At 39.8% G+C, this 24,357-nt stretch overlaps 1 protein-coding gene across 2 annotated transcripts in view; it reads right to left on the minus strand.

Moving 5' to 3' along the window:
• Positions 1–5,100: 5,100 nt before the first annotated feature.
• cgnl1 (cingulin-like 1) overlaps positions 5,101–24,357 on the minus strand; it is a 29,986-nt gene continuing 10,729 nt past the window's right edge. For both annotated transcript variants that reach the window (XM_061038585.1, XM_061038576.1), the window contains exons 9-19: positions 14,154–14,360; positions 13,921–14,025; positions 13,669–13,821; positions 13,199–13,369; positions 10,798–10,959; positions 10,547–10,636; positions 8,024–8,107; positions 7,681–7,805; positions 7,216–7,324; positions 6,901–7,064; positions 5,101–6,641 (exon numbers count right to left, since the gene is read on the minus strand). In XM_061038585.1, coding sequence (XP_060894568.1) covers positions 6,485–6,641; positions 6,901–7,064; positions 7,216–7,324; positions 7,681–7,805; positions 8,024–8,107; positions 10,547–10,636; positions 10,798–10,959; positions 13,199–13,369; positions 13,669–13,821; positions 13,921–14,025; positions 14,154–14,360 — 1,527 coding nt within the window. In that variant the 3' untranslated portion in view covers positions 5,101–6,484. The remainder of the gene's footprint in view (positions 6,642–6,900; positions 7,065–7,215; positions 7,325–7,680; positions 7,806–8,023; positions 8,108–10,546; positions 10,637–10,797; positions 10,960–13,198; positions 13,370–13,668; positions 13,822–13,920; positions 14,026–14,153; positions 14,361–24,357) is intronic.

A 24,357-nucleotide genomic window follows, 5' to 3' on the forward strand; every position in this document is an offset into this window, starting at 1 on the left:
AAGAAACAAGTTTTGTGTCCTATTTAGTTAAAGGTCAAAAGATTGCTCTACCACTATGCGACAAGTGCAAATCAGTTTCCATTGCATACAAGTTGAGTGAAATGTTGTACTTGTCACTCCACTACCTTTAAAAGCTTTAGTGAGAAGCACCAATTTGACCAATTGAAGTACTGGATGCATATTAGAACACCAATACAAGTGAGCCATCTAAATAACGATGTAAAACTAAAGTCTATGTTTATAAGTACGTGACTATTTAAGCCAATCACCTTCTCGCTCCTGCAGGCCTTTTTTAACAGCAGGACATCCTGTTCCTCACTGGATTCATGGAGGGCACAAGGCAGACATGAAACATGATTGATGAAATGGCCAGAATGCGTTACTTTAACTTTAGTAAAATACTGAAGAGGTGCTCTCTATCAAAGTGTTTAGTAAAATGGATAATTAGATACAGTTGTTCTACATAATGAAAACATTTCTCAGAATCAGAATCAGATTTATTGGCCAGGTATGTTTACACACACAAGGAATTTAACTTCGGTGAACTGTGCTCTCATATGTACAGGTACAACATTAAATATCAACAATAAACATAATAAGAAAATACTAATATTTACATGACTAACTATGAAACAGTGCAGTGGTGAATAGTGCAAGTGCATTTCTCTTGATACTTTCAGAACTATTTACTTCTAACACTCTAACATGAACTTGAATGCAGGATAATTTATTGATATATCTATAAGTTCTTTCTGACTCCTGCTGCTGTGACTTCACATTAAATGGATTTAGAAACTGTTTAATACTGAAGGTGCGTGAGGTGTCTTGTACAGGCGATCCTAGTCGTTGAATTATTGATGCAGTGTTAGAGGATCATGATGAAAAGGAAGACAACACTAAAACCATTATTTTTTAATGTGATTGTTACCATCGGTCTAACAACAACACAGTTATTTTGACTCAGAAGATCATTTGTACTCATTTTCACTTTAAATCCTTCACCGTCCTGTCAGAAATCTTGAAGGACACAGACATTCTTCCTGACACCAGGATCACACTCCTCTCATTTATGGCCTGCAATAACTCCCTTAAACTAGAACTCTAGAAACTAGAGACACGCAGTCACAGAGGAGAATCAAGTTAAAAAGTAGAAGCTGCCAAGTAGAGCCTGTTCAACAAAGATCTGATGTTAGCTAATGTCATAATACGTACGTCAGTGGACATATGAATAAAAAGGAAAAATTGTCAGCATCTATCAGATAACAGGTATTTCTTCAGGACTGAGGAGTTAATTATTCACCACACGTCAAACAAACTGTGTTTTTCGGTTTTTTTACCTCTGTAATCATGGAACCGGTTGCTCGGCCAGACCTCGGTCAAAAATGTTAAATCAATGTGGAAAGCCTCTCCTATAAACAGATCGCATTCACTTCCTGTTGTGATCGTATCCAGATAGATCTGTGAACAGATACTTAATCAGAGATGGATTAGTCCCAAGGGGTCAGAGTAACAAGAACTACTGCATTTGTATACGTAGATTTTGTACATCTGCTCAAGTATACAGTATAATTAAAAAATGTTTGTTCGCTATTTCATGGCATCTGAACCTCCATTTGATAAAAATGCACTGTATATCACAAAAACCTCTGACATACGTCGCTTTGGGTAAATTGTAGGATACAGGCCCCAGCTTTATATTTCCTGTTTGACAGACGTTGCTTGTGAAGTATTTTGCTGTTGAAACTAAAAACAAAAGCTGCTCAATATCTCTGCAGCTGAAGAACTCAGGTTGACTTGACATGTAGATAGTGTTGGACAGAAAAGGACCATCATGGCTGTTGACAGATGAATGTGCTGCCTGTGATGAAATGACACAGCTCCACAAAGCTGCACTGTTTTCACATGTGGGGCAACCTGGCAGAGGACAAAAGAAGTAAACCTTCCTGTCACATATCAAAGCTGCTTTCAAAATCTCAAACTTTGGTCAATCTTTGTGGGAGAGTCAACAGTCAGCATCACATTAACATAAGTCCATAAATACACAGAAAGAGTTATCGTGCGGAGATCCTCTTTTCAAATACCTTTTTCTTAGGTGAAGTTGACATGAAAAAGTTGCCTTTGTGTTGCCACAAATACGTTTTTCATTCAGAAAAGTTGAGGGATTGTAACTAAGAATTAGGAATTTTGTCTAAAAATCATTTTTTAAAGATTTACACATGAATTGTGTTTCTAAAGCATTGTTGTCTTTGGCAGAATTCACTTTTTTGCACAAAATGAAGACCGTTTTTAAAAATTGGAGAAAAATTTAACAAAGGAAGAAGTACAGAAAATAAGAGTTTTTCAAATAGAAGACTCAAATAGAATAAAACGAAAGAAGCTTTATGGACCGTATCTGACTCACCCTCTCTGTAATCACTTTTATAGCTCAGGCCTCAGATAACTGATACAGTTATAATGTTGACCAAGACATCATTATAATGAAATGAAAACAGTTGTACTGATTAATCAGATCATCTGCAGGCTTGGCTTGGTGTGAAGAAGAAACTGAAATGTATGACGCCAATATAAGTAGAGAAATGTTTCACATGTCTGATTTCAATTCTCAACAAAAAGTTATTCTTCAACCTTTTAGAGACTGAATTCATTGTGTAAAAAACATGTTGCTTTAATATAAAAACTACTTGTTGATCATGATTGACTTCAGACACATGACTGACTTTGACTCCAAACAAACAAGCCCTGAAAGCAGGTTTGTCCTGCTGCTCTGAGGTATTCACTGCCTGAGGCGTCATACACACGTAAACGCTGTACAGAACCTGAGTATCGATCAAAACAATAACCTCTGTGAGTGTTGATCTATAAATAACATTTATAAATATTACCTTTGAATTGAGAGAATTACTCTTCTTTTCTTGAAACGTTGTATTTTATTAACAATAGGAAGCTCTTCCAAATTGAGATTCCAAATATTGTGGAGTTACTCGTTTGAGTGGGAGGTCTCCCCCTTTCTGTCCCCCTGGGGTCTGCAGAGGTTTGACATCTCAGTTTGGTGATGGAAACCAGCCACAATTCCCAGTTAAAAACCATTTACAGTAACTGTCCACCACTTCATTATTAATACTAATTCCTGCAGGAAGTAACAAAACACATAAATAACACATATTTCCCTACAGAAATGTTTATTTTAAAATAGCAGAGACGATTTATGCACTAATTAAAACTCACAAAACGTATATAAACTTATATTCATCAGTGTATTAACAAAATATGTTTATATCTCTTTTTATCTAATCTTTCTCCATCTGTCTATCTGGTCTTGTAAATTTGAAAACATATATCATTATTACAGCTAGGGGGCAGCATGGCACTGCAAACATTTTCAAAATAGAATCACAATGATTTATTTGTTGTTCTACAGAGAGAAGTTTGTTAACCATTGTAAGACTTGTAAAACTTGTATGTTTAGATCATTGAAATAGAGATCTCCGTGTGAACAGGAGCAGCTTTTAACTTTGAATCTTCACCGTCACATTTCCCTCTTTCAGTCTTCTACCTCTTTATCTGCCAGAGCTCACTCTGACTGAAGTCACTCAAGCACATGAAGGAATCTCAGGAATGATCACCTTGTTAAGCATATGCAAGTTTCCTTTGGAGCCCTCCAGCCAGCAGCACAGATCAGTTTACTGCATGGTTTGACACAAGAGAGAGGGAGATAACGCACTCCAAGGGTTGATTTGTTTGTTGCACACAGATTAGCAACAAATGAAGGTCATGACCTGCCAACAATAGACCGTCAAGCAGAGAGAGTGGGAAAGACCTCTCTATTCAACTTTTCATTCTGCTGAAGTCAGACCGAGAAAATCTTTAACATATTCTCTCTGTGTGCTCAAGCACTGCACCAGGAATCAGTCTATTCTTCCCCTGGGACTGAAGGAGGTCAAAGCTGTGCACTAAAGGTGATCAGGCCCAAACACAGGTCATATATGCTTCATCCGTTCCAGCAGGAAAAATAGTGACCCGGCTGAGCACGAAATGAAAGATAAAGAGCTGCTGTTGACACAGCTGCTCTGACTCCACACAGATTTTATCTGATCATTAGGCACAATATGGATCAGATCATCTCAGGCAAAAGTATGTAAGAATGGTGTTTGAGTGCATATTTGCCTTGTCCTTTAGTTAAAGTATTTTTCTGTATTCAGCCCAGTTACTTCTTAGTCCACTACATTAATCTGACAGCTGAGTAACTTTAAACTGTCACATTTTGTAAAGTGCAAAAGTTGCAAAGTTCTTCATCTTAGGAATCAATTTCTGTCCATTATTGAGTCATCAGTCTTATTTTCCTAAAGTAATCAAAAAGTCTGCCATTGCAGTTTTGGTTAATGTATATCTTTTAAGTTTTTATTTGATAAGCAACTCCACCTCAATCATTTTTAAACGCTGCACACATTTCAATACATGTGATTTAAAACACTGTAATAACTGCTCTGCATGTTGAAGGGTTTATTTTGATACCTTGGATTCAAACAACATTCACCGTGGGGCCATTCAGGTATTTTGGGCCCCTTCAAAACATCTCCAGAACCCAATTAAGCTCCCCGAAGCCGTCAATAACTCGCAACTTTCTTGTAGTTGAATATAGAATAGCTACTCATAGTGAGCTGTGATAATAAAACCCTGTGCAGGCATACATTTTCACTTTCTACATACAGTGAAAGTCACTATTTCATGCAAGAAATTATTCATATGGACATCTTGAACCAATCCAAGCGTTACATTTTCTGTCACTGCAGATCTATTCTAATCATTCATTCTTGTCTTATAATTAATATTTACAAATGTAGGCTAAAGGTTAAGATGTCATTTTCAGATCTTTAACCATTTGAAGGTTTTGGAAAAACATTTATATTTAATGTAATACATCTATGAAAGCGAGTGAACCAATGCTACACAAGACAACATTTATAGCCTTGGCTCATTTGAAATGCCAAACCCATTAGAGAAGAATATAAATCCCTAATAGAAAATACACATTTTTTTATATATTAAAGTATTTAACAGGATTTTTATATCTGGAAAAAAAATTCAATAAGGATAACCATGTGAGAGTAACTGGAAGTAAATTTATTTGAGTGTCAGCAGAATTTATAAACAAACAAATGTGTACAGAGAGGTAGTGGTAGACAGTTGTCTCGATACACTTTCCCTCCAAAGATATCAGAACAAGATATTCAACACAGAGAAAACAGAGAGTGCAAATCATCACAGTGTAGAAAACATCAATTTGTCAATTTATCTCATCTGAAGAATTTCCCTCATAAACTTGGAGGACAGATAGCGGAGGCCCAAATGTTTCTTTCACAGGCACTGGAAGGCTTCATGTACACACTGGAGGAATTTAAATACAAATGTACGAGATTAACAAAGCAAGATGTTTGCCATTAGCCATCCCATTAAGAAGAAACGATACCAGATATTGACGTTAAATAAAAGTGTTTGCAGTTTAATAACTGTATTGTGATGAAATTGTTTTGATGTATAGGGCTTCGTTCAGTGCTGTAACTATTAAAAGTTTGATGCAGAATCATTAATCACAGAAAAAAATGTTAATTTAGGGATGTGATTGCATGAAGCAGCCTCTTCCAGGAGATGTCTTATAAAGCAATACTGTGATGTGACCATTATTTGTGATAAAATTAGAACTAATGCCAGTTTATCATCCATAAAAAAACTGTAAAAAATGATGTGTACAAAGTCCCTCATTCACTGGTCCCTAAACACTCACTGAGCCAGGATTGTATATTTTCAACCATGAATAAATAAAAAACTAACATCCTAGCACTCCTCACTTCATATATTCGGATTTGATCTTCGTTCATTAAAAAAGTATATATTTGAGTTTAATAAGTGATACAAAATAATTATTTATATACTGTGTGTAAAATTAACATGTTTGATAAGCATAACAAAGTCAGGTAAATAACCTCATTTTGTTCACAAAGGCAGGAATGGTTTTTCAAGTTTACCATAGTAAGAATGTGACTTAAATAACTCGAGAGTGATTGTTAACAAAGGAAGATTCAGAGCACAAGTGACTTTTTTTTTTTTTACACAGGTAAGACTTCAAATAGGAATGTAATTATTACAAAATTAAACAGTATTTACATTTGATTTCATGAGGAAAGGCTTAAAGCGCCATTTATCGATTCATTCATCCATACATCTTAGAGCTGCAGCTCAATTAATACTGAGTGAATTTAAGAACATCAAGATGGCGGCCGGATTAATATCCCGGAGAGTTCTGTGAACTCTGTGGTAGTATGGATCTTCAAACAGTAAAGTACTCACTTACCTGTAAATGTTTTGAATATTAACATGTCATGGTGAAATATCTACAGTTTTGTGTAAAAGTACTTGGCATGATCTCCAGCTGTTATGTCCCACAGTGATGCATATAAGCATCTTATCCTGGGCCTCAGGGTTCTTTTTACAGAGTGAGTGTTGACAACATGTTGTCCTGACTCGAGGAGCGCTTGTAGCCGGAGGATGAGCTGAAGTAAGTCTCGCCGTCCGTGCTAATGTCATCATCGTCGTCGGCGTCATCGTGCAGATTGCTGAGCAGCGGAGCAGAGTTGCTCTTTCGCCTTGACACGAAGACAGAGGATTAATTGAACTTTAAATATGTTTGTACATTATTACTAGGCCTTCTTTTCTTATGTTTAATCATTGCTCTGTCTGTAAGTATTTATATATTTATAGTTTATCTGATAGGGACAGATACAATATGCATAGACGAACTGAAAACAGCAATTCAATGCAAGTATCACAGTGTTTATAGCAGATGCTACACACAGCAAATTTGCAACACTAGAAGGGTATTGCAAAGCAGTTAACTGAGTTTACCTCATTTCACTTCGCAGAGTTTTGACCTGGCTCTGGAGCTGGTCGTTGGCCTCCTGCTGCTCGTCCAGGTCTCTCTGCAGCTTCTTCTTGCTGTGCTCCAGTCGGTCGATCTCCTCCTCGGCCTCATCCATCTGCCGCTTCAAGGCCTTCAGACGCAGATTCAACTATAAGAAGAAGAAACATGCAACGGGTTAAAAAGGGTTCAACAACAATCGACAAATATTTTCACAATAAGGCTGCCAGTTGTTCATTTATTTAATACAAGGTCTGTAGTGAGAAAAAAAAAATACTATAATCAGAGTGTGTTTAACATACTTGGTCCTTTTGGTCTTGCATTGAGTTATGCTCTTCTTCAGTTTGCATCATCATTTCTTTCACCTTCCTCTCCAGTCTTCGGTTCACTAGCTGCAGGTTGGCACGCTCCCTAAAACACACGCAGCATGATGCGTCTTCGTACATGTCATGTAGCACATCATTCTGACCTGCAGGAATCTTTGTACTCTAGGATTAAAATGCTGGTCTAATCATTCAAAATCAGGCAACTCTTATACATGAGAGAATAATCACAACTGACTTAAAATGATTCAAAATGTCATGACTAACTGGACAATAAAACTTAAACCATTAGCTAGTTTGGATATGAACAAAAGTACATCCTGCACCTAAATCTATCAGTGTTCAGGTTTAAAGTGTCACTTTCTCTTAAAGCTTTACTCCTCCATCACTTTAAACACAGCACACCTCCTCTCTAACTATTCCCTGTTGAGGTCTTTATCTCACCTTTCCTCTCCTTCCAGCCTCTCCTCCAGCTCCTGTATGCGATCCTCCAGCTGGGCTACCATGCCCTCTTTGTTGGACTTCTGGGAGCCCTCGAGATGAGCCACTCTGCCCTTCAGATCTTTGTTCTGGAAAGGACACAAACAGAGAAGTAATGAGGTACCTTTCTGGGCATGTATGTTTATGCAATAATTACACATCAGCTAACAGAAAAAAAACATGAACTAAAAATGTATTTGTTAATGAAAACAATGAAAGACATATGAATGAAATGAGTTGTGGCTTTGTTCTGACTTTACAGGACAACAGTGTGTAGTTGTTTTCCTGCCGACAGGAGAGTGTGTACCTGTCTCTCCAGAGCCATCTTGTCACACTCCAGGTCCTGTCTGCTAGCCCTCTCCTGCAGGAGTTCATTCCTCATCTGCTCCACCTGTCAAACCGAGTCCAGACACTGTCACTGCTACACAGTCTGATGACATTTATTATCAGACACTGTCTGAGTCTCACACACACAGCAGAAACCACTGCACAGTCAGTGAGTCAAAATCTAAGAGGAGATAATGCTGAGAAGGGCCTCAGTTAATTGGTGAGCTGGATTTTCTAGTTTGTCTGCATTACACTTCTAAATTGTCAACTCTCGGTGACACTGGGTTGTTGTAATAAATACCTATATTGAACATAGCAACGGTTTAAGTGTGCTTCAGGTCTCTTACCTCAAATTTGCTTTTAATCTTGAAAACATTTTTGCATGATGTGAGGGCTTATTTTCAATTGTCAAAGAAAAAAATTGACATCAGAGGCGCCATTGGATGCGTGGTTGGTTTGCACCCCCCGTGTACAGAGGATGTAGTTCTCGAAAAGAGTGGCCCCGGTTTAAATACAACCTGGAACTACTTTCCAAAATGTCATTGCCCACTCTCTCTCTCTCTCCCCCATTACTATATTTAATGTCCTGTCGCTCAAATAAAAGGTACAAAAAGCCCCCCAATTTTTTTATTTATTTTTTACATTTAAACTTTTTTTTTTTGCACTTTTTGATAAAAGATCAACACTGCTTTCACATATGAACAAAAAATACAATGCTAACATTTTACTGATAGTTAGCTTAGCTCAGCATAAAAAAAATATAAATAGCCTGGCCCACAAATGAATGCACTTTATCTTGTTAATATAAAAAATAAAATGTAAAAAGTAGAGCTGTGTTTAACAAAGGGTTATGTCTTTGCTCAGCAATGACAACAGCCTTATGTTTGAAGGGACAGAAATGACATGGTTATGGATCCTCTAATCAGACTCTACACGTTCCTTTAGTACTTATATGACGCTGTCATATTTTCTCTCACTGAAAACTAAATCAACTCAGAGGAGCCCTTCTGCACGAACATGAGTGTTCAGTGATAGCCCAGTTCAAAAGAGGGGAGAGGGATGAAAACTTAATCGATACAGCAGTGATGGTTCTTTCTTTGAAAGGGGAGCTCAGAATTGGTGATATTTTATGCCAATTAGTGTGTGACAGTGTGCTGCTCTGATGAACGATGGCCTCTATAACTGGTGCACCCGGCGCAGTGCTTGAGGGAGCTGAATCAGCAGACTGGAACATACAGCGAAACTAATCTGCTTTGTGAGAGACGGCGGGAGAGAGGAGGAGAGATTACTCTCATTTAGACAGGAGAGGAGCACCTGGTGCCAGGAGAGACGCAGGTGTTCTTCCTGCTGCCTCTGCTGCATCCCCACCACCAGCCCTTCACCCCATAGCCATACATCCCCCTACCCTCCTCTTCTTCCCCACAGACACTAGAGCACACACACCACCAGCTCTCAACCTACTCCGCTCCGACTACACAAAGCTCGAGTGTTGCCTTGACGACCGACCTCAGCCTCATGCCGAACCAATGCCACTTTGTCACAATGCCACTCTTTTCTAGCCGCCAGGAATTTTTTAAAAGGGAAACCATTTAAGGAGATTTAAATACTCTACTCAGTCACACTAAGCCTCTCTTGATGTCGCTACACACATTTATTTCAAATTTCAGTCACAACCTTTGAATCTGTGTCAGTTTTAGACCGAGAGGAACCTGTAACAAGGCCAGATCTTACAGGACTGTCTTTAACTCCTTTATTTTGAGGTCCAAAGGACAGAAACATCACCATAAAATAAATAGGATTTGCAATAGCAGAGCGTTATTTTAGAAACACCAGAACCAACATCCTCCCTTCGATTAGATACCACTTTCCCACAAACAAACAACAATCCTTAGAGTACACATACTTTATCTAAATCTAACTTCTCAGTGCCTCCGTCAGCAGCTCGATCGGGGACGAAGGAAAACTAGAGCACATTCGTGCAAGGATATAAAAACTGACTTTAAGCACAAGAGCTGGATTTGTTCTCAACATGAAGTTACTGAGCGACATTTCCAAGTGAACTCCACAACCTGAAAACTTGAGACATTTGGCAGCTTGCATTTTTTGGCTCGGACGCTGCATTAAGAAGGTTCTTTTGTGGCTGATGCATGAAAATGGGATAGACGCTCTCAGACCTCGCTGGCTGGCCTCCAAGCTGAATGATAATGCAAGATCATCTTACAAAGCAATAACCTGTCCGCTTTATTTACAGGGAATGTTTTCGGATTATATCGGAGACCTGATATTGTTTTTTTTGGAGGTTTCAGTCGGAGATGAGTGATTCATGCAGTTAGAGGTGGAGGACAGAGCAACAGGAGATCTGAATATCATTTACAGGTTGAGATGGAACAAGAGACACGTCTGTGTGAACTAAAGGGAACATGGACAGAAGGTTACTGACACAGGTGAGCGCTGATAATGAGAATGTGTTGAGCATATGGGTGTGAGAGTGTGTGTGTTGTACCTGCTCTCGTCCTCGGTCTATCCTGTCCATCAGCTGGTCTCCACCCTGACGCTCCTCATCCAGGTCCAACTCCAGCTGAGCAATCCTGTCCTGCAAAACCAAGTAATAACATTTACAGCTATACCTGCTTTATGAACCAGTTTCTACAAATACATTAATCACAAAAGTCGAGGGGGGATAAGGATCGGACATTAACTCATCAACTAATGACAAGACGTATACTACTGGTTTGATTTGACCTAATTCTGTACCTCCATGAGCTTTAGATGACGAGTTTTGTCTTCTTTAATGTTGGCCTTTGTCTCTACTTCCACCTCCAGGTCTTGAACCTTTCTCTCCAGCGTCTTCTCCCTGAGCACAGCGTCGTCTCGTTCCCTCTCACACTGCCGCAGGTCCTCCTCCCGATGTGACAGCTTAAGAAAAAAAATACACAGCACTTAACATCTTAAAAATACTGAAACATCACTGCTTATTGCCGCCTGATTTAACTGTTGTGTATAAATGTTTAAACCACATCTTTTAAAAGACAACATGTCATGTCTTCATGAGTAAAACTGGTCTTTCACAGGTTCAGGGTCTCTTAAATGACCCTCAGCATGTTATAAATACAGAAAGTAAGAAGATCTGCCCTCCTGATCTGGGTTTTCCTGCCTGTTAGATATGACTTATTTCACCTTATTAAGTATTACTGCTGCAGCGATGATTAACTATTAAGTTGTTGTTTAGGGAAATTATTCGGTGGTTCCCCTGAGTGACTAATGATTCAGTGCAGCTTTAGTTTTCCCCTGTGTGCTTTCAGCAGCAGCAGCACCCCCACAGCTGGAAAACTGTCCCCACTGCTCTATGCAGGACAAGGAGAATTCATCACCTACACTTATTTGTTAACCAGAACAAATATTTGGCCATTAGCACAGGAGTGTTCCATATTTTATCATGTAAGTACTTAAGTAAGACTTAATTTAAGTGATGGAGCTAAAGCTTTGCATCCATAGACTCTGTAATTGGTGTAATGGGACAATCAAGCATCCCTGAAAGCTACAACTGGGGAGTGGACCGTGATGTTTTTAGGCTGCCTTTTGGCCAGGTTATGAAAAATGCTTTCATAGGAGAAACACTTATTCAGCCTACACTTGTCATTTCAGTTTTATTCTGCCAAGTTTAAATGGGTGGAGATACATTCGAGAGCAGCTGGAAAAGTGGACACACTAAGGCCTGGTGCAGAACTTTCAGCTCCTCCGGAGAGGTGGAAGATCTGGAGGATGTGCATCCTGCCAGCACAGCTTTCACAACAATGATATCACTACACTGACATCCTCCACTTCCTGTTCAGCACGGATAGAGATAGGAAAGAAATATGCTGTCCTTGTCTTCGCATGTAAACTTCACTTACAAGCACATGTAGTGCTAAAAACATCAGGGACATCCAAATCAAAAGGAGTGGCAGAATGTTGTACGTATGTTAAATAGAGGCTGAAAGTAAAAAGTTCAAGGAGAAGAAAATGTCAATATTCTTCTTTGTTCTTTGCTGGAAGGCCTACAGAGTTTACATCAGGGCACAGCCTGCCAAGTGCTCCATTAAAAATGCACCCAGTGGAGTTTTATTAAAAACAAAGATAAAGTTGTTGACAGCTTAGAGTCAGGGTACATTGTTGTTTTTATGAAGGTCTAAAAACATGATGGATGTTGTTACATTTTTATAAAAGACTTGCAAACGTCTTTTAGGAGCTTTGTTTTTTTTTACAAATCAAATCAAACCCACAAGTGGTCTTAAAGAAACACTTGTTCATTTCTGTTTATTTAAAGTCAAATTAAAACAAGTCACGTAAGCGAGCAACAGCCAAGACAATCTTGGTCAAGTGTCTGCAATAACACTCTGTTACTGTGGTTACAGTTCAGAAAGATGAGGAGAAAGGAGGAAGCAGGAAACAAATGTTGCAATTCTTATTTTAGGTAAGAACAACTTGTTTTGTGTGATTTGAGACATTACCCTGTTGAGATTCATGCATTTAGCAAATTTGGAACACTGAAGTGTACTTATGGAAACAACTTCAAGTATAATGCTCTCGCTGGGTATAAAAATGTGTTTGTTGTGGTCACTGGTCAAACAATATTCAACAGCCCCACCTTGTTAAATAAATGTTTGATACATTAAACGACATGCTGCCATCTTAGCCTTTTAATATTCACTCAGTCCTTCTTGAACAAAAAACACAATTCACTTTCAAAGTGCTGCCAAGTGTTTTCTGTTGAATTGTGTGAATGTAAACAATGCTTATTAGTCATTGGTTTCCACATTACTCTAAGTAATGGAATGATTAAAATGTCTCTTGTTATTGTGACTCTGTCAATGAAACAGAACTTTTGAAACCGAGAGAGTTGCTTTCTATGGCTTTATTCTTGTCAACTACTTTAATTTTGTGTTTTGGGTGTGAGGAAAATGGCAGAAATGCCTAAGCGGTGACATCACTCTCTGAAAGCAGAGGATGATTTGAGGGAGGGGTTGAACTGAGTCATAACAATGGCGCCTCATCTGCTGTCCTGCCCAGGACTCAGTCAGGCTGCCTAATGAAGGCTGTGATTCCACCACTCACCATGAAAGTATTCAAATCTATGACCGTTCCATTATATTAGGGCCAACATGGCCAGTTGTACCTCGTCTTGTAGAGCTTTGGTGGCAAGCAGGTACTTCTCCAGCTCCTGGCCTCGCTCCTTCAGAAGTCTCTGCAGATCCGTAAGCTCCCGACGGTTCTTCTCTTTATAAATGTCAATCTGCTCCTGCAGCTCCCGAGTGGATGATTGGGACGCGTCCACAATATCATTCATCTGCAGACATGTTGAGAGAGAGGACAGGCAGGAAATAGAAAATAATGTGAGATATCTATATATATTAAGTAGTAGTCTTTTAAAGTAAAATGATTTGCTCCTGTATATATACCTGATAGACTATAACATTAGATTTTTATGCAACAATTTATCAGTAAAAAATCAGTAAGAAGATCGACCAAAAGATTGATGACTGATTGTACTTTACTCAAATGAAAGCAGCCACTCGTGACCACATTGACCCATGCTGTGTTCTCTGGGATCATAGTGTATGTGCTACAAACTGAAATGACACCCACCTCTCTTTGGAGTTTCTCCACCGTACGGTCAAGCAACCTCCTCTCATCCTCAATGCCATTCTTCATGTTCTTAAACTGCTCCTTCTGAACCCTCTCCTCTTGTAACCTCTCCTCCAGCTCCTTGTGTTCACTGCTCAGTTTTGTCAAGTTTCTCTAAAGGATGTCACAATTTTGAAGATGTTAAACTCTGCTTGAGAGAGAAATCATCCATGTTCATCCACATGCAGCGTAGTGCAGTCCTGCTTATCTCACCTGTACGTCCTCCAATCGGATGGTCAACGCTCGATTGGCACGTGACACCTCCTCTTCTTGCTCTCTAATTTCAGCCAAAGACTCTTCCAAATGTTTCTTGTCCTTCTGTTAGGTGAACAAGTAAGACATGTATACCTTATCATGTACTAAACAGTCACTAGAAAGAAGATATATGATTAAACTAGATACGTCTATGGCTGGCCCTCTCACTCAAACATCTTTTGACCCCTCACCTCCAGCCGGCTGACTCGGTCCCCCAGCCTGTTCTCCTGTAGCTTGGCCTCATCGATGATGCGGTTGAGTTTGGCCACCTCATTTTCCAGCTCCTGTGCCCGCCTGCGTAGCCGCTCAGCCTCTTGGTTCAGCCGTCCCGCTTGACCCTCCACTGCACCCTTGGCTGCCTCCACTTCAGCCTTTTCACGGCCCACTGCTGCACTGCTCTGCAGATCAGAACGAGACACAAGGTGCTCAGTACAAAGGGAGCAGGAGTCTGTGACACTCAACAGTTAGTGGAACAACAAATCAGGCTCGAGCATTTGAGACGTCTTTTAGATGCCTCTTGTTCAAGCGCTTAGTTTTTCACTTTGTATCTCTCACACTACATAATGAAGTATAAATGGAGGTCACTAAATCAGAGCGTACACTATCCTCTGCTGATGGAGGGCCACACAATGTCAGAATGTCCCGTCACTAGATTTAAAGTTGTTATGCCTGATGTGTCTTGGAACCACATCATTTCCTTATAAACATAGGTACCAGGAACATACAGTGTTAATCTGTACTTCTGGCAGTGCAGTAGTAGTAGAAGAGTAAACATGGTGTCCTATAAACTCTTCTCGCGCCAATTTATGAATGAAGAGTGCGCTGTGGCTCTGACACTTCAGGGCTGAGAGTTGTGCAGAAAAGACAGAACTGGAAGCTGACAGGAACACATTTCTGTGCGAGAGGAGGAAACAGGGACAAAGAAAACTGACAACATTGAGACTCAATCCGCTGACAGATAACAGGTTTCAGTTGAGATGACACCCTTCCAGCAAATGACAGAGACAGTAGACAACAGACTTGCAAAAGTTTGTTTTGAAACAAGATTTTCTGTAGTGGAATGTCAGGAAACCGGTTTGACAATTTCATGTTTTGTACACCTGTAGACGAATATAGAAAATGTCTCAAACTTCTTTTACTGTTCTACTACAGAGCTGTACCAACGTTCTGATTTACTGTATGGTCAGTTACTGTACACTCCTGTACACAGGAGTAGGAAATCAATGCTAATTAAAATGAGGATTTTTTTTTTTTTTTGGCTTTTATAGGAGAGACAGGTCAGTCGATAGAGTTGGAAATCGGGGAGAGAGAGAGAGATGAGAATGACATGCGGGAAAGGAGCCACAGGTCGGATTCGAACCTGGGACGCCCGCCTGGAGGACTACAGCCTCCATACATGGGGCGTGCACACTAACCACTGCGCCACCAGTGCCCAAAATGTGGATTATTTATTTGACGATAGCAGAAAAGAGCAGAAATAGAAAAGAGAAACATGCGATGACACGAGACGACTTATCACAGCAGATTTTAGTTGTGATGAGATTTGAACAGCAACAGGTTCAATTTGACCACTTAGCTAGATCTTAGGTCTGCCCTCTCTGCTGCCCAGTCATTATTTCTTGGTGACAAATGTGAAAGGCACTCTCGGTGTGCTCGTCTAGAAAGGTGACGGGTGCCTCCCTGCTATGATGATGACAGGCCAGTCAGACCGGTTTCTCATGTCACCGCAGAGCCACCCTCATCCCTGTCTCACTGGACTGCTTTGTTTGGTTTAAGGAGCAAGAAGCTCTGTTTAGAATCAATACAACCAAATCCACTGTAATCAAACCGTTCAGTTTTCAGGATTAGCCAAAGAAATTAGGATTTTAGACAACAAAGGGTAGATAAATAAAATAAGAAAGTGACTCAATAATAATAATTGCAAACATTGAAGATGTTATATAAGAGTCATATAAGGCCATTTTAAATAGTAGAAATACCTCTTAGTAGAATGAAGCACAATTCCTCTGCTCCACCAACTACAGACTCTAAATGAACAACTTGTTATCTCTTCATAAATCAGCATGTTTGTGACTGATGCATCCTCATGTGGTTCAGCAGCTTCCAAGTGTTTCTTTCAGTTTCTTTTCACATATCAATGCCAAATCGTTTATTGGCCTTCAAACTAAAGTGACCCTTAATTTCTTCCATTCAATAACTCATTTGGCTACATTGGCTTTACTCTTATTGTATTTAGGGTGGAAGCTCAAAAAAAGAGGCTGAGCAGCATGTGGGGCAAAACACAGCTTTCACTACAATAATAAACCATTGATAGAATGTGTCAGGATTGTGCTCCCTTTCAACAATATTAACAACAAGTTCAGCCCTCACACTTTCTGCCTGTCCCACTTCCCACACTGGGTCATACGAGTTAAAAACACGACAAAGCCAGACCGGCTGGATAGAGGGAGACCCCGCTGCTGTGTGGAAGGAAAGGGGGACAAGATGCAGTAACTGTAACCTGCATATTCCATGCATTCCTGCATATTCCTGTAACGACAGGAATATCTGGTAAGTGAATTGTTAAAACTGCTTCTAGATAGATTTGTTTTACTTAAATGACATCCACCTAAATGTCCCCTCCAGTGTTTAAGTCACATGCTCATGAAGCATGTATATGACCTGTTAGACATATATCTGATATACATTCAGTTTCTCTTAAGGTGGCACTTACATGATTCTATTCTTATACACGAATACAAAAGTTATTAATTGATGAAATGTGTTACTCAAGATTATCCATCAAACCATTAAAGGAGCAGTGCAAATAAAACAATCCATCAGACAATGATTTGTTTAAATGTCTATTTATAATTCTTTATCCGCCTTTAACACAAATGAAAGACAAAGAGCCTGAACACAAACAGACTTCAGTATTTTAGAATAAATCATGACTGAGAAATATGCAGTAATATTTTACAGCTAGTATTTTTCCCTTCAGCCCTCACTCGGAGCATGTCCGGGGTCTTCTATGTGTACTCAAACTGTTTGTCTAAAGTTGCACATTAACTTTCTTTCTGCGGTCTTTGAAGCCTGCTACAAATGCTGGAAGTAAAGTATGTGCAGGTGGTATGCTGTGGTGAAATCTTGGCTCGCTTACTTATTCTTCTAAATCAGCTTCCAGCATAACATGAGCGCTGAGTGTGTAAATTGGAAGCTGCAACAGAAACCCACAACCAAGCACAGTTAAGATCAATTTTTCCATTTTTGTTTCAATATTCCTAATAACTGTATTATCAGGAGTAAACAAGTTAACGACAATTTCAAAGAAATCATCAAACCTCAATATTCATTAACTTTAATTAAAACCTTTGAGCCCCAAACTACCCAGTTCAAATACAAACGAGAGAAACCTGCACGAAGTGGGTGAGGGGTATCATTCATCTGGTTTCATCTTTGGCAGTCATCATTGGTTAACCGTTCTGGATGTGCCTTTCATCAAGTATTTTGGATGCAAGCCACTAGTGAAGCATCTCATGATTATTATCACAGATATAAGTGATGTTATCATTTCAGGTGAAATGTATTACTACTGGTTGTTTAAAATGGTTTCCAGCTGTGTTATTTCACTGGGGCACTCAGATGACCAGGATGTATTGAAACACATGACTTCCTGCTTCAGCAGCTGAAAAAACATGCTTATGATGACTTCACTTTTAAAACAGAGCCACAGCGACATGACAAATTGATTGTGTGATACAAAATGAATCTTCTGCGGGAGTTCCAGGGGGATACCATTTTTCACCTCTTTTCTTTTTATATGCCTGGAGATTTCCCTCTCTCTCGTCCTGTTGTCAGTCTTCACTCACCCATTTTCAGCCCCTCAGTTGTTTCCTTTCTGCAGTGCTGTCAAAGCTCATTCAAAAACTTCATTCATCACGAGATAGCCGTTTGGTTCAATGTCCTTATTTGTCTTGCAAATCATTCTGTGATTCTCTTATAGACCAGCCGTTGCAAAAGGATAACCTCAATTTCATCATCACTTCCATAATCACCTGCAGTGTGGACAAGTGATTCTACAAGGAAGATTTATCACCAGCACAAACATCTATTCACTTATATACAGTACTCATTACACGACACACTATACTAACTCTTACATTCATGGGCCAGCAGGCTATCGAGATGATTTGCATTTATGTTTGTTGTGTTGAGAGGGTCAATTCCAAAATGTTTTTTTTTCTGTTGCTTGTTGACTTCTCATTGCAGTGCGAGTAACTAAGTCCTGCCCTCACAACTTCAGACTAAACAAAGCGATTAGAGTTTTGCAAAGATGCTAAAATATGCACGGCAGGCTAAAATAAGCCTTTTTAATTCTTGCTAAGTCTGTCTCAAGACACACCAACACACCAACAAGCACTGTGAGCTCTGCAGACACGTATTTTATATTTACTGTTTGTACAAATCCAAACACTAAATAATAAAAAATAAAACTGCCCATCATCCAAAGTCATAACCTGCATGGTATCACATTAAGTGACCTTGGGTCTTGTGTTAGGGAGAAGAAAAGGACTCTGTTAGCAGTTTAGAGCTTTGACTTGCTTTTCCAGCACCTAGTTTGTGTTACACATACAACAGCTTTTCTCATTAAAGAAGAAACCCAGTCCTGAGGCTCGCATGAACAGCAGACCTGTCATGAAATGAAAACGTGACAGTTGAGAGGCGTTGGTTTCTTTTTGGTAAAAGAAGGGCTATAACCAAATCTTGTCTTGTCCTACAAAAATGGAAACAAAATCCTTTTTTTTTTTTTAAGAGTCTCTATGCAAAGCCAAATCACAAGCGTGTAAAGCTTGTTTGGGAATTACACTTGTGACCATGCAGATACGCTATGAGAGATAATAATGATTCTGATAAAAAAAGATTATTTAAAAAAATTGCTTCATATAAATCCTTTTTTTAATCATTGTTTTGAGTCACAAATCCTTCCCAGTGTGTCAGTTTCACTCTTTGAGATTCTGTTGTTGTTGTCACAGTAAATTCTGTAAACTATGGCCATGATTACAATCATCTTTGAGCATGCACTGCTGTAAGATGTGAAGTTCTTTTCATGTGACTTCATTGGAGTGTACCTAAGTGTGCAAGATTAATGAGACAACACAAAACATGTAAAATAAAACACTAGGCAGCATGACTGCTCAGAATATCAACCCAGTTTGTTTTGTGACACAGTGTTTGTATTGGTGTATGTTTCATCAGTGTTCAACCAAACACTGTTGGCTGTCTTTTATTTTTGTGGGTTGGGACCATATTGGCTCAAACATTTGATTTCAAAGTGATTTTCCGATATTCAGAAAATACTTCCAACTCCCATAATTTGTCCAATGTAAAACTGGATCACACAACATTAATAAAGAGAACATGATGTTGGACGATATATATTATACCTTAAAAAAGATCACAGAAACAAAGGGGCATATCAAAAATAAACATATTTGCTGACTCTGTTTTACTTTGACTCTCAGGCTTCAATACTCAATCAAAGGCAACAGAAAGACAAAGGGGGAGAAAACTCCAGTTTAATCCAAGCCGGCCAAAGAAGACAAGATTTCACTAAACTCGCCAGCAACAGACGAAACGTCGGAAATCCTCAACCCACAAAAGATCTGAAGACTCACAACTCAAACATGGACAGCACAACACCAAACTTTACAAATTAAAGTGCAACTCCATATCCTTAACCTGTCAGCTGCTATTGTTACAAATAAAGGATCAAACATATTGAGTCATTTCAATTGTTCAATTCAAAATTCTCACAAACAGCCTGATACTCATTCATTATATTTACACAATGTGGATAAAATGAAGGCAGAACTTCCATTTTTCAAAAGAAGAAAAAAATGAGAAAATGCTTCCAACTTACAAGAAAGGATATAGAAAATAACTCATCTCAGTATAACATTTGTATTTAACTATAGTCCGGTGAGTTGTTTTGGAAGATTAGGCTCCCACAACACAAGCGCTGACAGGCAGCCAGGTAAAGAAACAACAAACACAAAAATTCAGTGCTGTCTGGTTTCATGTGGCTGTGACCCAAACAGGAACATTTCAGACTGAACTTTATTTGACTTTATTTAGTTCCTGTTCATCAGAGTGTTTAGTTTCATCAATCTGTCAATGAAGTTATCCTTAAAGCTATTTAACAACCTACAGTAAAAGTTATATAAACATATATAAACAAGGCTCATTCCTTGGTGTTTTTGTAAGAATTCAGAATCTCTTTCCATCATTTCCTTCTTCACTTGTTGCCCTGCCTCTCCATCTTCCTCTTTCCAGCTACCTGCTAAATCAACTCCTAATTCTACGCTAGCAAATATAGTGCTATCATCAAACAAGCAGACTCATGCAGGAGTATTTACTTTCAAAACAAGCCTGAGGGGGAACTCTTCTCGGGGCTACGGAAGTCTGATGATCAGACAGTGAGACTTCGCTTCACACGCTGGCTGAGATTACTCGACAGGCAGGCAGTAGTGACACAGGCGTTTAGCTGAGTGGAAGATCACTGCAGAGTCTTGTCTAGAGACTGTGGAGTGGAGAAATGAAAAATTCAGAGTTTGGGATTGAGGTTAGAGATGAGAGCGTGATAACAATATGGCCCTGTTACACAATGTGACTTCAGGCTGAAGGTGAAACATAACTAGAGCTGGGAATGGACTGATAAGCACAAGGCTCTGTCCTAACAGTGCGGTTTGACGAGCCAGTTTAAGCCTCTAACTCTCAGAATCTGGAGCTCTGCGGAGATGGAGGTGCAACTGCTGAACCCTGAACAGGCAGAAATGGAAAGATATGAGCCTCCCCAGCAGGTCGGAGCGGGTGCACTGTAACAGAGCTGGAGCTGAGTGAAGAGGGAGGTCTGCAGGGAGCACATTCTCGACTTTGACCCCCACATTCCTGGAAAACAACCTTCCCTTTTCTCACTGCACCTCATCTTCCTACATGCTTTGCATACCAGCACATTCTGACACATAAACATCAAGTCCACTTCCAACTGTGCAGACATCTTTTGTTACAGAACAGCAAGAACTAAAAAAAAAAAAAGCAGATTCATATCTTTCCCAGAAAGTGTGACCAACTTTTTGTCAACCTTGATGAAATTCCACACATTTTCAACTCACTGAAAAAACAATGCAGCTTTCAATTGAAGACACAAAACAGGCCCCGCCCCCAGCTCCTTTCAGGGGGTCAGCCACGCATCCCCTTTTCTAGAGCACACTGACCCACTTACTCAGCATGTCCCAACCCCCGCTGCTATTATTGTGTGAAACAAACTCATCATTCATTATCAACTGAGGTCCACAATTACCCCCACTTTCTCTCAGGGCACAGAAAGAAGAGGGGGCACGACGCAACTCAGGAACAGCAGCTCATTAGATTAGTGATGGCTTGCCACTGCAATTAACAAGTATACAGAGCAACTCAGTGCTCCAGTTTACTGCATTCTTCTCCACATAGGCTGCTTTGGTCACCACAAATGTCAGGGCCGCTAAAGGGGGGGGGGGGGGGGGGGGGCAGCACTTTTGTTGGAGGTGGGGCAGAAGATGCACTGTTCACTTTGGCCCTCTTTTCCATGTTTGACACCCCCACACAAAGTAGAAGTGAACATGAGATAATTAGCGGTTTTCCCTTTTACTGTGCGACTTTCTCATAGCCAGTTGCTCAGCCTACTACCCACATGCTGTGAAAACTAGGCACTTCAAACACCTTCGTATTAATTTAGCTTTTTTTTTTTTGTTCTGATGTTTGTGCCAATTACACTGTGGATTTTTATTACACAGAAAGCCTTAATAAACACAACAATGTATTAACAATATGCTTCAAAAGCTCTTACTGTGTAGAAATCATCATGTTAACTTACTGCCCTCACGCAAACCTCATGTATAAATGTAGGTAAAGCATCAATAGTGCAACTGTATGGATACATTTAAGATAAAGGTTTAGGTTTTGATTGGAGAGCTGAAGAGAGACAGGAAGTGTTCGGAGGAGAGAGTGGGGGACAACATGCAAGCAAAGGGCCAAGGTCGGATTCGAACCCACTGCTGCTGGGATAAGGACTTTAGCCTCCATGCATGGGGCACACAACAAAACCACCAGGCTATCCAGCACCTTAAAATTATAGTCTTCATCATCAACATCAACAAAAGGCCCCAACAGGAGAACCCTTTTATATCTGTAAAGGGGAACAAGCAATGACCTCATCTTTACAAGATTTTACAAAGGACAGTGGGTAAACCCCTGGCAACATGCTCCCTCGGGGGAGCAGTACCTCTGTTTGACAATGGAAATGTTCTTACAGGCTCTTGCAGCAGAGCACTTCTGCATGTGGACCCCCACCAGTCTGCAGGAAGTCCAGAACAAGGACAACTTCCAGGCTTTGAGACAAACAGGACACACGTGAGTCACACAGCAACCTGCTGATAAACAACGTGTCTTAAGTCCTTTTAGTGTGCCGGCTCCTGCCGCGCACCACAAGTCGTCTCCTTTTAACTAAACTTCCTCCATTTTTTCCAAACACACAGCTGGTGAACACTTCCTTCTCCAGAGGAAATTCATCTAAAATCAATCATTACATACTGAAGGTGTTCATCATCTGTAAGACTCTCCTGATTGTGCAGAATCAGAGTACTTTAAAAGACCAAGGGCACTAGGACATTCAACTGTTCACAAGTTCAAGATTTGTTCTTGTAACAAAAACAGAGTTTATACAGGTCACTAACTGAAACTTTCAAAAAGCTACAATACAGACTTTGCCAGTAAGTGAACTCCTCACTATTACATACACTGATAACTGTCTCTAAATGTATCATCAAACACCCCTCTTCTTGTAAAACGTTACTCCCTAGAGGGCCAGGCTGAGATAAGAAAACACCTCCACACTTGACGGCTTCGAAAAGACTTCCCATGAAAAACTGATGACAAGCTGCTTTTAACTCACACACACACACACACACACACACACACACACACACACACACACACACACACACACACACACACACACACACACACACACACACACACACACACACACACACACACACACACACACACACACACACACACACACACACACACACACACACACACACACACACACACACACACACACACACACACACACACACACACACACACACACACACACACACACACACACACACACACACACACACACACACACACACACACACACACACACACACACACACACACACACACACACACACACACACACACACACACACACACACACACACACACACACACACACACACACACACACACACACACAAACTAACCATGCCATTGAAACAGATGTATAAGCTCTTTATTGAGAGGCTTTATCTGAAAGCCTGAACAACAATGAGAGGAACCGCTCATCTATGACCAGCACAGTAAATATGCATGAAACCTTCAACTTGTCAAATTTTAAAAATCTATGTATGATCAAGGAGATATCTTAATAGGTTAGTGGGAAAAACTCTATGAATATCAAATCATGGAAAGCCGCCTTTTATCAGCAGAACATTCAGTATCTTGCCAGTGATAGTACTGAGCTAAGCTAAGGGGCTCTTATTTATCACCAGTGTGTAGATAATGTTCCAGATTCTGTCTTACGAATCAAATGTAGAATGTGCTCAAGAACAAAAATAATCAAACATGTGCATACCAGTCGTATGCACATCATAGTAAGTAGTAATCAGTGTTGATAAATCCCACATGTTAAGAACCAGCAGGCTCATGCATGTTCGGGGTCATTTGCATTGCAAAACGCCCCCAATACACCATATATGATAACACATGAATATCTTTTTTACATCCGCATTAATAGCAAAGAAAGCAAAGAAAATAAACTTCACTGCAACCGAAATTAAGTTAGGTGGATGTTGAATTTAAATTTAAAAAAAGTACCAAACTCCCACACTAAGTGAAGCAAAAAATGTGCTAAGTTCACTTAGTGTGGGGGTTAATAACAGAAAACATACTACATATGTGAAGGCAACAAATGCTGTAAATTCTATAACAATAATTATAATCATATTTTATAAGTAACACACTTTTCATTTGAAACAAATCTCAAAGTTCTACAGAATAAATTCTGTTGGATCAGAGGAGAGATCACTGCCAGAAATTAAGAAGAAGTCGTTTGTTTATAAGCTCAGTGCAAAACTATAACACATACAAGCAGGAAACATCTGCTAAAGGAGGATGACAGAGTAACACAAGATTTCACCCTTGGACACCGTCTTGCCAGAATCATCAATGACACAGCTCTCTCTGGGAATATCAAGGGAGAAGGCAGTGACACATTACCAACAGAACTAGCTGGGCCAAACATCAGGGCGCTCTGCCTGCGGAGCG

This window comes from Labrus mixtus, chromosome 1 (genome assembly GCF_963584025.1).
Source record: "Labrus mixtus chromosome 1, fLabMix1.1, whole genome shotgun sequence".
In the NCBI taxonomy this organism is placed as follows: Eukaryota; Metazoa; Chordata; class Actinopteri; order Labriformes; family Labridae; genus Labrus; species Labrus mixtus.